This window comes from Cimex lectularius, unplaced genomic scaffold (assembly GCF_000648675.2).
Source record: "Cimex lectularius strain Harlan isolate CLEC.00 unplaced genomic scaffold, Clec_2.1 scaffold15, whole genome shotgun sequence".
NCBI classification, from domain to species: Eukaryota; Metazoa; Arthropoda; class Insecta; order Hemiptera; family Cimicidae; genus Cimex; species Cimex lectularius.
Window position 1 is genome coordinate 2649420 of NW_019392667.1, and position 16148 is coordinate 2665567.

Genomic DNA, 16148 nt, shown 5'->3' on the forward strand with positions numbered 1-16148 from the left:
TGGAATTTGTTTAGAATATGTTGGAAGCGATCAAGGAAGAGAAAAACCAAGAAAAAACTTAAGTGAATCACAAATATTTCAAATTGTTTTCTATTAAATTCTATAGAAACAAATCAATAATGGTAAAAATTACTTAAAAACAACAAATTTAATTGCAAATTTTTGAAGATAATAAAATTTAAACGTTCAGTTTCCAGAAGGAACAGTGAAGAATTAAAACATTTTTATGAATTTTTCTTGCAGTTATAAAAAATTTATTATTAACAATTTTTAATTAAATTTTGTTGATATTTTCAAATTGAAACAAAAACTAACAAGAGATTGTAAATAGAATTTGTTTAGCATATGTTGCAAGCGTTTAAGGAAGAAAAAATCCAATTAAAAACTAAAGGGAATAACAAATATTTTAAATTGTTTTGTATTAAATTCTATAGAAACAAATCAATACTGATAAAAATTACTTAAAAAAACAAATTTAATTGCAAAATTTTTTACATTATTAAATTTAAACATTCGTTTTCCAGACGGAAGGTGAAGAATGACCATATTTTTATGAATTTTTCTTGCAGTTATGAAAAATTTATTATTAACAATTTTCAATTAAATTTTGTTGTTATATTCAAGTTGAAACAAAAAGTAACAAGAGATTTTCTTTTAATGATGGAAGTGTCGTTAGGAAAAAATTTAGAATCTTGAATTCTCTGAAGTTTTTTACATGGTTTTCTCCTCCTTGTACACTTGCAACATATTCTAAACAAATTCAACTTCCACAAATTTTGATGTAAAAGAAAACATTAACATTTAATTAAAACTTGTAAATAATAAATTTCTAATAGCTGCAGGATAATTTCAATAAAATATTTTCAATCTTCAACTGTTCCAACTTGAAATTGAATGTCAAAATTAAATTAAACAGAATTGGCCAAGCAGACCACGAAAAATAGTGAAATTAATTAAACAGAATATTTGTGATTAAATTTGTTGTTTGAAACAATTATTGATTTAGTTTGTTTACAGTTCAACAGTAAAAATTCAAAATATATGTGTCTCCTTGAACACTTTTGTAGGTAAAAGATAGCATTAAAATTTAATTGAAGCTTGTAAATAATAACAAATCGTGGTATTGTCAAAATATTTTCCTTCTTGACCTGTTCAGATTAGACAAATAATGAAAAAATTCAATGTCTGCAAGCCAGTGAACCCAGTTGTTCATCTCAAAATAAATTTTTTAATTTTTTTTACAAGCAATTTTTCCATTATTGGTTCATTTCAATATTTTATACTAAAAATGGAAGCAAAAAATGATTTTCTGAAGCTTTGACTTGACAATTAAATATTTTAACCGCTTTCTACTCTTCTTAACTGACTCTACACAAATGTACTTTTCACTATTTCTCTTTTTTTCACTAAGTGAATGAATTTTTCTATCGAAAGAAAGTTTCTTGTTGATTTTTCAAATTTTCAGTTTAACATCAAAACAAATATTTATAAGTTGAAAGAAAGATAATTTTTAAAAAGATTTTTGATTGTTTAGCTGTTTTAATATCAAAAGATTGCTCGATGTGTCTCACTGAATTAAACGATGCTTTCCTTGGTTCTATATAGAGAGCAAGTAGGAATACAATCGAATAATTGTGCTTGATTGTTCAGGCCTCTTCCGAGATTATTTATTAGTATTTATTGTCTCGAGTAGTAGTGTGAGAGAGACAATGGTGGTGTATTGAGTACCCATTCAACCCTCAGATTAATTGTACAATATGTAAAAAGGGCAATGGAGAAATATCTAGTACTGAACACCTTAATTGAATGACAAATTGGAAAGAATCTGGAGTGAATGGGTTTCAATATAAAAACTGCATTCGTTGGGTGCTGAAATGACCTAGCTGTTGACCTAATAAGACCGAGGTCTGACCGTCGAATACCAAAACTCATAGTAGGCAATTCTCACGATCGAAGAAATAAAATGTAATTAACAATTGTATATTTATAATACGCAATAACTCTGGATTTTGAATCCAGAACTTTTTCTCTGTTGCTGCGTTTTAAAATTTTTAAGATAAAATTTGAAGTTAAAAATGGAGATATTTTGATTCTTTAAAGTTTACCTTCACATTTCAACATTTGAACAACTGTTAAAACACGCTCGTATTCTTGTGGAAACATTTAAAACCTATAGACAAAGCGGCAAAATTTGCTTTCTACCTTTTTTGTTTCTAAATTTACACTTAAAGAAAACAATTAACATTGATTTAAGATTCAATTCAAATTTCATGGAAAATTTAAAAAAAAAGAACTTATTTTTTGCCAAGTTGCTTTAAACTGTTTATGCTTTAAAAATATCATAAAAATAATGTACATATTTGAACTACTTAAATTTAAAAAAATATTGATAAAATTAAATTGACAATGATAAAAAGTAATTTTTTTCAATATTTTAAACATTAAATTCACTATTTTTCGTGGTCCGCTTGACCAATTAATAACATTCAATTAATTAAGGTTTTTAAGTTGAGATAAAAAGTCAGTGTCACGAGCGGGATTCGAACCCACGACCTTCAGCTTGATACACCGCTCCTCTGCCACTTCATCGAAGTCACGATAGCTCAAGTGGTAGAGTAGCGGCGTATCAAGCCGAAGGTCGTGGGTTCGAATCCCGCTCGTGACACTGATTTTTTATTTCAACTTAAAAACCTTAATTAATTGACTTTTAAACATTTTTCCATTGTTGAATTATTTAAATTTAAAATTTTATTGTACAACTAGAAAGATGTAGTTTCAAAAGCAAAATGTTTGTGTACTTTTTTGATGCTTTTTTTGTGCAAATTATTGAGCTTAAAACTAATTTTTTAAATATTTAAAATTGTGAAAATTATGAATTTTTTTTTGTATTATTGTAATGTTTCAATTGAAGTTCCTACTTGAACCATTACCTTTAACAATTCTTACATTGTGATTTATGTGTGGTCTGAGTGTACAGACCCAACACTGCAGATGGCAATATGCCAAAACATGTCTGACGTGCCGACAAAGTGAGAGGTAGATCAGTATGATCGGTGATGACAAAATTGTAGATTCTGAAATTCCAAATACAGACAGTTTAAATCTCATTGAAATTAAATTTGCCGGAAAATATTAAAGTTTTAATGTTAAATGTTGAACGCTAAATGGATAAAAACGTCAGTTTTAACGAATAACATTGGTGCAAGCAGTCCCTCCTAACTGAACAGTCCTAAAAATTAAAAAATTAAAAAAATTACAAGGAAAATTATAACAATTTTTACACTGTTGTACTAGTTTATAGCCTTATGTTAAATCATGAGTTTGAATCTTTAGAAAACAAATTTTCACATTTGTGTTATTAGTAATGATTATATTTGAAAGGAAATTTTCAGAACAAAATTGTAAAGATTAATTCTGATTAAAATCATGAATTAAATTTGTCCAAAAATGCTAACAAGATTTTTCACTAGATAAATATTGATAGGTTGAAAAATTCCAAGTTCTCCGTGGTTGAAAACCTTTATTCAATTTAGTAAATTACATGGCGTTTTGGGCTCCTGGCCCATCATCAGAAACTAAACATAGAGAAATCTCATGGTATAATTCCCAATCTGAAGGCACACCCATCAGTTTAAATAATTTAAAAAATTGGAGATTACTGATGGGTGTGCCTTCAGATTGGGAATTATACCATGAGATTTCTCTATGTTTAGTTTTTGATGATGGGCCAGGAGCCCGAAACGCCATTGTAATTCACTAATTATTCAGAAATCATGAGATGCAGTCTGGTGTGATGTCGGAAAAACATTTTCTTTATCGTGCCAACGTTTCGATCTTTATTGAGATCATCTTCAGGGCCTGAGATTTACAAGGATTGATTACATTTAACATACATGTAGGATGTGGAAAAAAGTGAATTTATACAATGCAATAAAGATCGAAACGCACGATAAAGAAAATGTTTTTTTGAAACCTATATCACACCAGACCGCATCTCACGATTTCTGAATAATTATCGATTAACGACCGTTAACCACATGTAATTTACTAAATTGATTAAAGGTTTTCAACCACGGAGAACTTGGAATTTTTCAACCTGTCAATAGAGAAGATACGAACCGTGGAGTTGGTAATATATAAAATAGATGAATATTGAAAATTTGATATTAAATGCAAAATTTTACTGTTTACTTTTAATTCTGAGCTTTTAAAAATTTATAAAAAGGTTGATTCAGTACACTGCTGAGTAGGCTTTAATGTTCAAATAATACTATTAGCAAATATTCACTCTTACTCAACAGATTTAAGAATTTTTTTTAATCTGCCGGATGTGCAAAAAAAACATTAAACAATGATTAATTGTTTTTTCTTTTCAATTTGAAAAATAATTTCTCGGAAACTGGATCAACATCTCGCAATAAAAATTAAACAAAAAATATATTTTATAGAAAACAAGTTGAGCTTTTTATGGCCTGCACACCGCGATCAGTTTTGGTCTGTTCTGCATCTCCATTATTGACTAGACCTACACATTAAATTTAAGGCTTTTTCAAAGATTTATTCTGTGCTTTTCTTCTCCAAAGAGTAGGAATCTGAGCCTACATAAACCTTCGCCCCAACAGAGGGGTTCTGCTTCATCCTGACAATATCTGCACAGGCTTGTTTCTGCTACTCCGACCCGATACACATGCCTCTGGAGTCTACAGGGCCCAGTTAACAATCCAACTATTATTCTAGTCCTAGGACGCTCTAGATTTATTAGTTCTGTCGTTAGCCAGATGAGTTTTTCATGCCTATATCCAGGGCTCTGTTCTCATTGAACCAAGGATTATTTTAATGGAACCACATTTTCGGCAGTTTGGTACAACACAAAAGGTGTCTTCATTGAACCTTTCTTGGCCAATTTATCGACCTCTGCCCTGCCAAAGGTACCCAGGCAAAGGTAATTTTGTTGTTTATCCAAATGTCTAACAGGGCCCTACACAATCCCAAATGATCCTTTACTTTACCACCTATGAGGTAATTGCCTTATGTGCCGCATGGCTGTCTGAGTAGATGACTATAATAAAATAGTAAAAATTGAACAATTTTTATTCCAAAAATTAATTCTAAAAGTTTTTCTGCATTTTCACTGTTGAAATTACATAGGACTATCTATTAATTAATAATAGTAAGAACTTGTTTAGCAAATTAAAATTTAAAAAACAGTTGAAAGTTAATACTTTCTTGATAATAATTTCTATGGCAGAAATTTGTTGCATTTATTTTTGAATGGTCGGGTCTTAAATTTTGTTCTTAATCAATTTGGCATTTTAATAATGTAAGTGTTCAACAATCAGTAACACAATCTTCAGTAACATTTTGAATTGTTAAAAAAAAGTTGATTACTATAAAAGTAAGTTTTCAGGCTACTTGTATCTAAATAGGAGGACATTCCAGTTTGAATGATTAAAAAGATTATATTATTAATATTAGAAACATCAATAATGTGCTTTTCAAACCCAGATATCGTATCGTCATTGACAGAAATAACAAACTAAAAATACAATAAAAATGAAAACAAACCTTTGATAACCCTGTTTTAAAATCCCCATTCATCTAATCTGCCTTAGTCAATTAATCTTTCTTTTTGAATTTGTTTACAATTTCTTTCATTGAACAGGTAGATACAGTCCGAGTAGTCCTGAAGAAGGAACTTGAGTTACCAATCGTCGAAATTAAAAATGAATCGTCATACCTCGAAGGCGGAGATGTCTTATTTACAGGTATACCTACTTAATTGTTTATACATGTTATTAATTTAATAAAACGAGAATTTCTACAGGTCGGGAGATCTTCGTCGGCTTGTCTGACTTTACTAATGAAGCCGGAGCAAGAGCGGTGGCCAACGCTTTCCCCGAGTTCCCTTGCACACCCATAAAAGTATTTATAATAAATGATCAAATTGTCCGCAGTGTAATACAATAAATTTTTCTTGTTAGATTTCAGAGCCGAATAAACATTTAAAATCGTTTGTGACAGTGGCTGGGCCGGAGGTTTTATGTGTCAGTGCGAGCCAAGGATCTCAGGATGTTATAAAGGTAATAAATATAGTATTATAAATATTCTATAATATGCCCCTTATCTACTTACAGAATTTTATGAGGAAGTCTTGTTTTTTTATTAATATGTTGAAAATTAATAAAATATGTTCAACAATTTGTAGATAGATTTAAACTTTTTGCCGGCACATTTTTCCACTGCATTTTTAAAATTTCTGTATTTCTATATTCTGCAATCACCTGGGATACATCTGCACCCTTCACATACAAACAATCGATATTCATTCACTCACCGATAACTACTTACAACATGCTAATAAATACACTCATTCGTCTACTCACATGCCATACTACATACAATTAAGAATAAATTTAGGACAACATTGAGGGCTCAATATTCCGCCGATGACCACTCCTCTCGTAAGACAGCCTAGAAACAGGCCATCGAGGTACTAAAATATCCCGACGAATGGCCTGCTCTCGTTCATGCCCATTCCTGTACTTATTTAAAATAACCTTGCATCCATAATCAATCACGCTAATAAATACACTCATTCCTCTACACACATGCCATACTGTATACAATTAAGAATAATTCCTTAAATTCACTATTTTCGTGGTCCGCTTGACCAATTAATACTTTACAATTAATTAGTTGAGATGAAAAAAAGCTAATGGCACGAGAGGGATTCGAACCCACGACCTTCAGCTAGATACGCCTCTGCTCTACCACCTGAGCTATCGTGACCTCGATCCACTCGGACATCTCAACTAATAATTGTAAAGTATTAATTGGTCAAGCGGACCACGAAAATAGTGAATTAAATGAATTAAAATGAAGTACACTTCACTAAGGCTCTCCGTCGCCATTTCAATTGGCATCGAGAATCAAAACCGATTACACGACATTTGAAAAATGGCAAAAGGAGGGAAAACTCATAAGGTGGGGCTGAGATGGGGAGTTGATGTCCGAGTGGATCGAGGTCACGATAGCTCAGGTGGTAGAGCAGCGGCATATCTAGCCGAAGGTCGTGGGTTTGAATCCCTCTCGTGCCATTAGCTTTTTTTCATCTCAACTAAAAACCTTAATTAATTGTAAATTAAGAATAATTCGAGGGCAACTGAGGAACTTGATATTCCGCCGATGACCACTCCTCTCATTCGTACTATAAGGCTAAAAATAGAAACAGGCCATCAAGGTACTAAAATTTCCTGACAAATGGCTGGTTCGGGGGTTCATGCCCATTCCTGTACTTATTTAAAATAACCTTGCATCCATAATCAATCACGCTAATAAATACACTCACTCATCTGCATTCATGCAATATTATAAATAAAATATAATAGGGGGGGCCACTGGGGTACTTAATCTGCCAATGATCACTTCTGTCATTCATACCAAAAACTACTAAACCTGGATACAGATCGTCGAAGTACTTGGATATATTGTCAGACGGCTTGTTCTCATGCATACCCATTCATAAAGCATTCTAGATAATAAATACATTCATATTGCACATATACAAAGGTGAAGATTATAGTAACTTTTACTACTCGTAAATATTCCTATAAATTCTGCTGGTAGTCACTGTTATGCACCAAGATTTTCTTTTAGCCTGTTAAAACCCAGAATTGTTCTTTTTTTTAAATATAAACAACAAATAAAAGAAAACAAAATTAATAAGTAATAAATAACTAAGTTTATAATTAAATTTTCAGAAAAGGTTTATTTGATATCGACTAGAGCAGTATCGCTTTGAGTTGTGAACGTGTTTATTGACACTAACTGGCAAAGACTATTGGCAAACAATCCTTGTTTTCATGGCAACCCCTCTTGTTTACATTTTGGGGCAAGGGCCATTACCAAAACTCCACCTTGAATAAAAGTAATCAAGACGCTTTCTTTTTTCATTGTACGTTGATACAATAGAAAACAAGAAAATAATCTAATTTTTACTGACAATTATGTTTATAATTTTTTTTAATATATAGAACAAGGAAATTATTAATAATCAAGTAAAGAAGTAAATTTATTACAAATTTACAATATTCGAAAAGAAAGCCTGTAAGAACTGAAAAAAACTACAATAGGGAGGTGTTATTGTTTCAAGTATTGATTGACAAGGTGAGTGGGGGTAACTTCAACGGTAATAGTTTTTTTGCTATGATTTGTTCAGAAAATCCATACCGGCTTAACCGCTATTTCTTAGCTCATGCTGTTAATTTTAGACGTGAGCAGATCGTAAAAATTAACATTCGCCTGTTGCCCTTGAAAGTGATGGGTTTTAATGAGCGTTTTATTCATTCTTGCATCACTCGTCAAAACTGCAGATTTAATTTTAGACTATCTGTCAAAGACGATAAAAATAAAAATGATTCAGTTTTTAAATTTATAATCATATTATTATAATTTTAATTAACTGATTTTTTTAATATTATTTCTTTATGTTTTATAATTTTGTCTTCCATCTGACTTAAATAATTTATTTTTAAAGTGATTAACCTTCAACTTAAGATTACATAACTAGGATTTTATAATATGAGGGGACGGTATTGAGTGGTTAAGATGTCAGACTCTCGGCTAGCGGATCCTGTGGTCGTCGGTTTGATTCCCACCTTGGGATTTTTCTGACGTGTTAATGATTCTTCCCTGGCTGGAAGTCTTGTTGAACTCTAACTGCTCGAACTACAAGTCCGAGGATGTCAGCATGACTTCTTCGAATTTCATTTTTTTTTCTGTCCTTTAGTTTACTTTCCATCGTGGCGTCGACATATCTGAACAGGCAGCAACCTGTTCCCATAGTCTTTTCGAAATCTGATTCGGAGACGCTCACGGTTTAGTTTTGAAATTTTATTTTGATTGTGATGTTAAGCAAGTTTCTGATTGGACATTTTGGCATAGATGTAATATGTTTAAAAAAAAAAGAACCAAAAAGTCCTAATTAATTATGGTCTTAATCTTAACAGTTTCAGAGTTATTTCACTTTTTCTGATCTTATAAGGATTCATGACCTTGCTTCAAATAAACAGTGATAATGCTAAAACTAAAAGGTTTTGGACAAATCTGTCGATATCATTGAAAACTTTGTTAAATTTCCAATGAGGTGTGATCAATACTAAACCATACATAAAAATTTGTTTTTTTTTCAAAGTTGAAAAACTTATGGTGATTCTAAAGTACTATTTCCAAACCCCAAACCTAGAGACTAGCAAATTTCAGAAAACAAACCCCATTTTATATCCTTCTGTTTTTTTTTATATTTTTATCCCCCCCCCCCCCGGTCATATAAACCCTCAGGGTGCCGGTGATTTTGAAAATGCAGGGCCGCTGGATACGAACATGGGACCTTTACCTTACAGTGATGAGCGCCGTGTCAAAGACTAAGCCTTGCAGCCACTGACGCCCCCACAATTTTTTTTAAATTCCTTTTTTAAAAGATGAAGAATTGATGAAAGAAAAGAAAAAATGTGGATGAAGGATTGGTAAGGTGGAAAGATTAATAATAATAATAAATAAAAAACTTAAAGAAATTTTGAAAGAGTTTGTTAAACATTTTTTCATTTTGATTCGAAATGCTCTCCACTCTCTGCAATGTATTTTCAGCACGCTGCTGTCACTTTAAGCCACAAAACCCATAAGTTGCATATCAGCATATTCTTCATTTGAAAAAATTGCCATAATGTTAACAAGATTTCACACAGATAATTAAAAACGTTTTGAATCTTAAACTCTTTTATTCCAGAAAATAATGATACAATAATAGTTTCTTCAAAGTTGCAGTTGTGTTGGAAAATAAGTAAACACTTCCACTATTGAACCCAAATTTAAAAAAAAAGTTTAATAAATTCATTCAAAATTACCTTCAGTTTTTTGTTTTTAATTTTCCACCTTACCAATCCATCAATCACAGTTTTTTTCCTTCCCTCCATCAATTTCTTCATCTTTGAAAAAAACAATTAAAAAAGCAATTGCACCACAAAAGGATATTAAATGGGGTATGTTTTCTGAAATTTGCTGGTCTTTAGGTTTGGAAATAGTAGTTTAGAATCACCATAGTATGTTTTTCAACTTTGAAAAAAAAAATTTTTTTTTTTCGAAGTTCTCGCTACTAAAACACTTATTTCATGAACGTTTACAAGTTTAATATTGATCACATCTTATTGGAAATTTAATGTAGTTTTCAATGGTCTAACAGATTTGTCCAAAACCTTTTAGTTTTGGAGTTATCATTGTTTATGTGAAGCAAGGTCATGAAATCTGAAAAAATCAGAAAAAGTGGAATAACTCTGAAACTGCTGAAATTCGGACCATAGTTAATTTGGACTTTTTGGTTCCTTTTTGAATGTAGAATTTACGGGCAAAGTTTGTAGCACGCGTAACCCTGTATGTTGTTATTTAAACTGTTGAATGTGTTTTAAGAGTTGCATCTGGTAATGATAAAACAAGCACGTTAAATTTTGGCCTGTTGCCTATTTATCAGTGTTTTAAAACCTTTAAAGATTTATGACGATGCTCGTAATCTAAAGAAGGAATTAAGCTGGCGTTGGGCCAAAAGGAAAACATCTTAGAACATGAGTTACGGCTCTTCTTGTAAACAAATTGACCTTTTTTTAAAAATTTCTTTCTTTTTTTGTTATGTGCAATATAGGATAAGCTAAACTTACTTAAAACAAGAAAAAAACCCTTTATTCTTTGAAACCTTATTTGTACAAATGTACCTTCTTTAAAGCTCTGATTCATTACTGATAATGGACCAGTCGTCAGGAGAAGCACAGCAAATTGCATTCTAAAAGTACGACATTTGGTTTATACTCAAATGTCGGCTATGTAGGATTTAACAGTGTTAAATCAGCCGGTGAAAATATTTTAACTGTTTCATCGTTTCAGAGGATCGAAAGGGAGGCGACGCACACTTATCAGACAATAACGGTTCCTGAAGATAACGCTGCTAATGTCATTTACTGCAACGGGACCCTGATACACAGAGCAGCTGCAGACACACCGTTATCAGCTAAGGTATTTGACACAATAACATTAACTGTGTTTCACCTTAAGGACTAATAACTAATTTTGCAATTTTTTCAATCATCAACTTTTTTTTATTACATATTAAATTTTATGCAAAAAAGGTTGAAATGAAAAATTCATACCCCAGTGCTTTACCAATAGAGTTGTCCCGTTAGGGACTAATACGTAATACACTCAAAGAAAAAAAAAATCACTTATATTTATTATTTATCTCAAACATGTGGTGATTAGGGACTGTTAGCTGATTATTCAGAAATCGTGAGATGCGGTCACATTCCAAACACATAATCAATAACTACAACTCATCACTAACACCATCCACTATTACTAATAATACCACATCAAATCTATCAAGTACAAACAAACCAACATACATTTCCATGCATAAATTAAACACATTTCTCTCGTCCGATAACTTTAAAATAGCTTTCAAAAATTATAAAACAATTCAAACATTTTTTCCAAAATTAAAGATCCCACACCAATAACAAATAAATCTGAAGTAATCTACAAAATCAATTATTGTTTAAACTGACCGGCAACTTACGTCAGTCTTACATCCCAATATCTGGACAAGAGATTAAGCAACATGTCTATGCAAAAAAACCCAAGCAAAATCCGACAGCACTCGCTACCCACCATTTTGAACACAAACACAATTTCGACTTCAACAATCCAAAAATATTACACACAGCACTAAACAAACATAAACGTAACTTTTTAGAAATAGTTTACATCAACAGAGATAAACACAGAATCAATTACAGAACAGATACATGTAAACTCAGTCGCAGCTACGCCAATATCATTAATCAAATTCAATATAGATAACATACATATATCATTACATTACATTCCACACATCAAATATTTTTCATAGTCTAATTGTCCAACAATTTAGCTTTCCTTTTCCTATTTATCCCTTTCTATATAATCCTGAAAGGATAATCTGGCCGAACCATTACCAACGTTTTTTCTTTTCGTCGGCTCTTTTCACCTCAAAAAAGCTGACTCAATGTCTTTCTATACCGACTTCCTTCCCCACCCCTTCAAAATCCAACATATATAAACATAAAACTGCAATATCACAGCTCGCAAAGGCTTTGGAAAGTTTTTTTACAAATATTGATGGTTTGTTATGACCAAGACAATGTTTCATCGACTGTGATACTAAGATTCTTTAATGATTTGGACAGCAGTGTTTTGTGGTTATTTATTAAGATATTTACATTTTCTACATTTATATAGTTTAAGTTTCTTCTAGTTCCTATCAGCATTGCTTGACATTTATCATAGTTTATTGCTACCCTATGTTATTCACACACCATCTGTTTAGTTCTTTTAAATCGTTATTAATCTTTTCAACCATTGCATGCACATTTTCTTCGTTATCTGAACAATATGCTTGAAGGTTGTCTGTGAACATTATGCTCTTGACATTTTTAAAACGTGTTTGTGTGTGAACTATGAAATTGTTCCCGACTAATAAATTTCTCGGTATGACGTTGTTCGAAGCTGATTCGAAAATTAATCAACGTCACCGCGATAAATGCTCATCTAGCGTTCCATCTACGATTGAACATTTTACGCTTTAATAGTTCAATCGTCATACTGGTTATTTGTCTCATTCGGATGATGATTTTGATCGAATCACTCAGGCACAGCTGTCTTGGCTCTCTGTTCAAGTTAACCCTGCAGAACATATCAGTCGTTTAAATTTGATACCTGAAAATGTGCTACTACACAATTATCCGACTAGTACATTTTTGTGACATGCTGGACTTTATGTAAAGTTATTTGAAGATCGAGAGATGCAGTCTGGTGTGACGTAGGTTTAGAAAAATATTTCCTTTATAGTGCCAACGTCCTTTATCGTGCCAGCGTTTCAACCTTTATTGAGATCATCATCAGTGCCCTAGGATTTATAAACATTTCTACAATGATAGAAATTGATTTTTTCACATCCTACATGTATTTCTATAATTTAAACAATGTTCATGAAGATGATCTGATTAAAGAACGAAATGTTGGCGCGATAAAGAAAATGTTTTTCTGAAACCTACGTCACACCAGACCGCATCTCACGATTTCTGAATAATTTATCTCAAACTATACATATTTTTATAATTATATTAATTATAACAAATTTATTTAAAGTAAACCGAATTATGAATGGGATCAGAAATTCGTGAGTTTTATTGTAATAAAAATTACCACCTCTGGCAGAATGTCTCTTAGGCATGGAGTAAATAAGCGATCGAATTTCATTTCGTGAAACAGAATCCCATTCTTTAACAAGAGTGGTTTGAAGCTGTTCAACACTTGCTTGGAGGTCAATCCTTTTTAAAAAGATGGTTCGTACTCACAGTAAGTATGGAAATATGGACACAGTAAAAATGGAAATATGCAAGATCCCCTTCCAGCAAATATAAAATTATCCTTGTTTCTATCTTCTTTCTTTTAATACCATCTCACACAGTTATTTTAATTGTTGTGTGTTCCTCCAGCACATTTAAAACATGTTTCTTCATTTGCTTGACATAGGCGTGATGTGTGCCCATATCGTTGGCATTTGAAACATTGGGTTGTCTCATACTGTTTTCCTGGACAGACCTGGTAATCTAGGAATATTTTCGTTGCCTTCATGACCATTTCCCATTGCTTGGGTAGCATTTCTACAACCCAAAATACTAGTTTGTCTGTTCCTTCACGGGGTTTACCATAGGGTACTGTATGAAGGGGTTTAACATTTTCAGTGTTCCATTCCTCACCAAATTCAGGGTTATTGCCAATTAACTGCTGGAATAATTGTTCTTTGGTGACAGAACACGGGACACGCAGTATTATGATTCTTGGCTCTTTTTTACTTAAGCCCCTCGTGGTGTTAGTCCTTTTTGGTTGAAGGCTACATAAGCCATGGTTTTCTTTCCATCTTCATGTCTGCAGTTTTATAGCTACACCGCCATTGTGTGGCCCTAATGCCTTCTATTTTTATTCCTGTGTTTTTAGGTTTGATTATATCTTTGACTGTATTAAGTAGGGGTTCGCCTGAAAATGTAGGAATCGGGTCAATTAGAACCAACCTAACTCTGATGTCACTATCATTCCGTTCATCCTTTGTAGGCTGTTTCTTTAATACAATTTTCCTTAATTTAAAGAACCAGTGTAAGGAAAAGGTTGTGGGTTCAAACCCGACATACAAATAAGCTACTTCTTTTCTCCTCAAAAACGCTGGTACCCTGATCATATAATCTTGTAGTTGAAATATTCTAAAAAATAAATAAATAAAACATTTAATTCACTCGACAAGTTGGTTCTGGGAAGGATGAAATTCCACTGATGTTCTTTATTTTTAATTCCACTTGTTCCGTTTTCCGCTTGACCAAGTAATATCTTACAATTAATTAAGGTTTTTAGTTGAGATTAAAAAGTCAGTGGTACGAGCAGGATTCGAACCCACGATCTTCGGCTGCTCTACCACTTGAGCTGGCAAAAAGGAGGGAAAATTAAAAAAAGGTGGGGTTGAAATGGGAAGTTAGTGTCCGAGTGGATCGAGGTCATGATAGCTTAAGTGGTAGAGCAGCGGCGTATCTAGTGCCGCTCGTGCCATTGACTTTTTTATCTCAACTAAAAACCTTAATTGTAATTTATTTTTAATCTAAAGAGTGGAAAAGGATTAGTAACATAATGCTACTTTTTTGCAAATTGCATCCATCAGTACAAAATGACAATGAAATATTATTTACTGTTTATTTTGAGTACAATAGCTCCTAATTACCTATAACTAACGTACAAAGATAATGGATTTAATTTTAAAATAAATAAATTGACTGGTGTGATAAATTTGGCCATCAGCATATATCACGAATGAGATGGTTATTGATAAAAAAAATATGTGAAGGGTTAAAAGTTATCGTAATTTACTTTTTTTTTTATTGTTGTTTCCCATCAATTATTTTTACAAATTTTTTTATTGCAGGTGTTCGCGGAAAAGGTGGATTTTCCGAGGAAGGGTATTGTGATGAGTGAATTGGCCAAGCACAGCACTGGGCTGAGTTCGTGCGCGTTGCTCGTCAGAGGGATCCGACATATAAGATCACTTTAATGAATTCACTGCCGCTTGGAATTCTTTCACATCACCGAAACTAAAGTAAACACGATTGGCCAAATCGATTTCGTTCACACAAAACACAAACATTAATTTAAACTTATCAATTATTCACAATTTTATTTTATTCCCACTTTCTTGTTTTTAAATCTTTTAAAAAGGTTTTATTTCTTGATTTTGTACTCACATGCCAAGCACAAGGTACTGGCATTAAAAAAAAAAAAAAAGGTTTATATTATCGTTATTTTAGTGTGTAAGTTTTCAATTATTATACTGTAATGTGTCTTTGAAGCCATTTCGCTGAGTGGGCAAGTCTTGTTTAAAAAAAAAATGACAATCTCGGTTTTCTTATTTTAAAGAAAATACAATAACTCGTTTAAGACCTAGTCAAAATAAAAGTGGTACAGTTTTAGATTAAGACTTAATAATAAAGACTTGCCTGCTTTTTTAAAACTGCCAAACGTTCATTAGTTGTTATAGATATCGGCGTTTCTCGTAAGCTCAGAGCAAAACGTTTTTTATTTTTGTACAACCTTCACATTTTTGCTTTAAACAAACATTCCCTAATCACTGCATTTAATGCTGTTAAAAAAAAATTTAAAAAAAAAAAACATTCCATTTGTAAATTACCAACGTTTTCTTCAAATGAAAAAATAAAGGTCAAGATTGATGAACGCGATTCATCAAACGATTGTGCAATACACGGACGCCTAAGAATTGGTATAATAATGAAATTATTATAATCGTGCAGAATAGGTTGTGAAGTGATAGATCGTTGTTAGCTATTTGTGAAGAAAATGAAAGTTGTTCATGTTTATGTGTCTTCCTCTTTGTGTATTAGTGCTTAGAGAAAGATTTTTTCAATTTTGCTGTTATCCAAGTACCAATTGCATTAAATCATTAAGCTCATCAGTTTACCAAGGACCATGAAATGGTTTATGACTTTAAGCTCATTCGTCAATTTGTCTTT

The 16148-nt window shown here is 32.1% G+C and overlaps 1 protein-coding gene across 1 annotated transcript in view; it reads left to right on the top strand.

Annotated features, from left to right (window-relative positions):
* The window catches only part of LOC106673867 (N(G),N(G)-dimethylarginine dimethylaminohydrolase 1), a 30851-nt gene extending 15075 nt beyond the window's left edge, over nucleotides 1–15776 (top strand). Inside the window, exons 3-7 of the mRNA XM_014406228.2 lie at nucleotides 5663–5765; nucleotides 5825–5922; nucleotides 5982–6080; nucleotides 10930–11058; nucleotides 15050–15776. Of these exons, the coding sequence (XP_014261714.1) occupies nucleotides 5663–5765; nucleotides 5825–5922; nucleotides 5982–6080; nucleotides 10930–11058; nucleotides 15050–15175 (555 nt within the window). The 3' untranslated portion in view covers nucleotides 15176–15776. The remainder of the gene's footprint in view (nucleotides 1–5662; nucleotides 5766–5824; nucleotides 5923–5981; nucleotides 6081–10929; nucleotides 11059–15049) is intronic.
* Nucleotides 15777–16148: the final 372 nt, after the last annotated feature.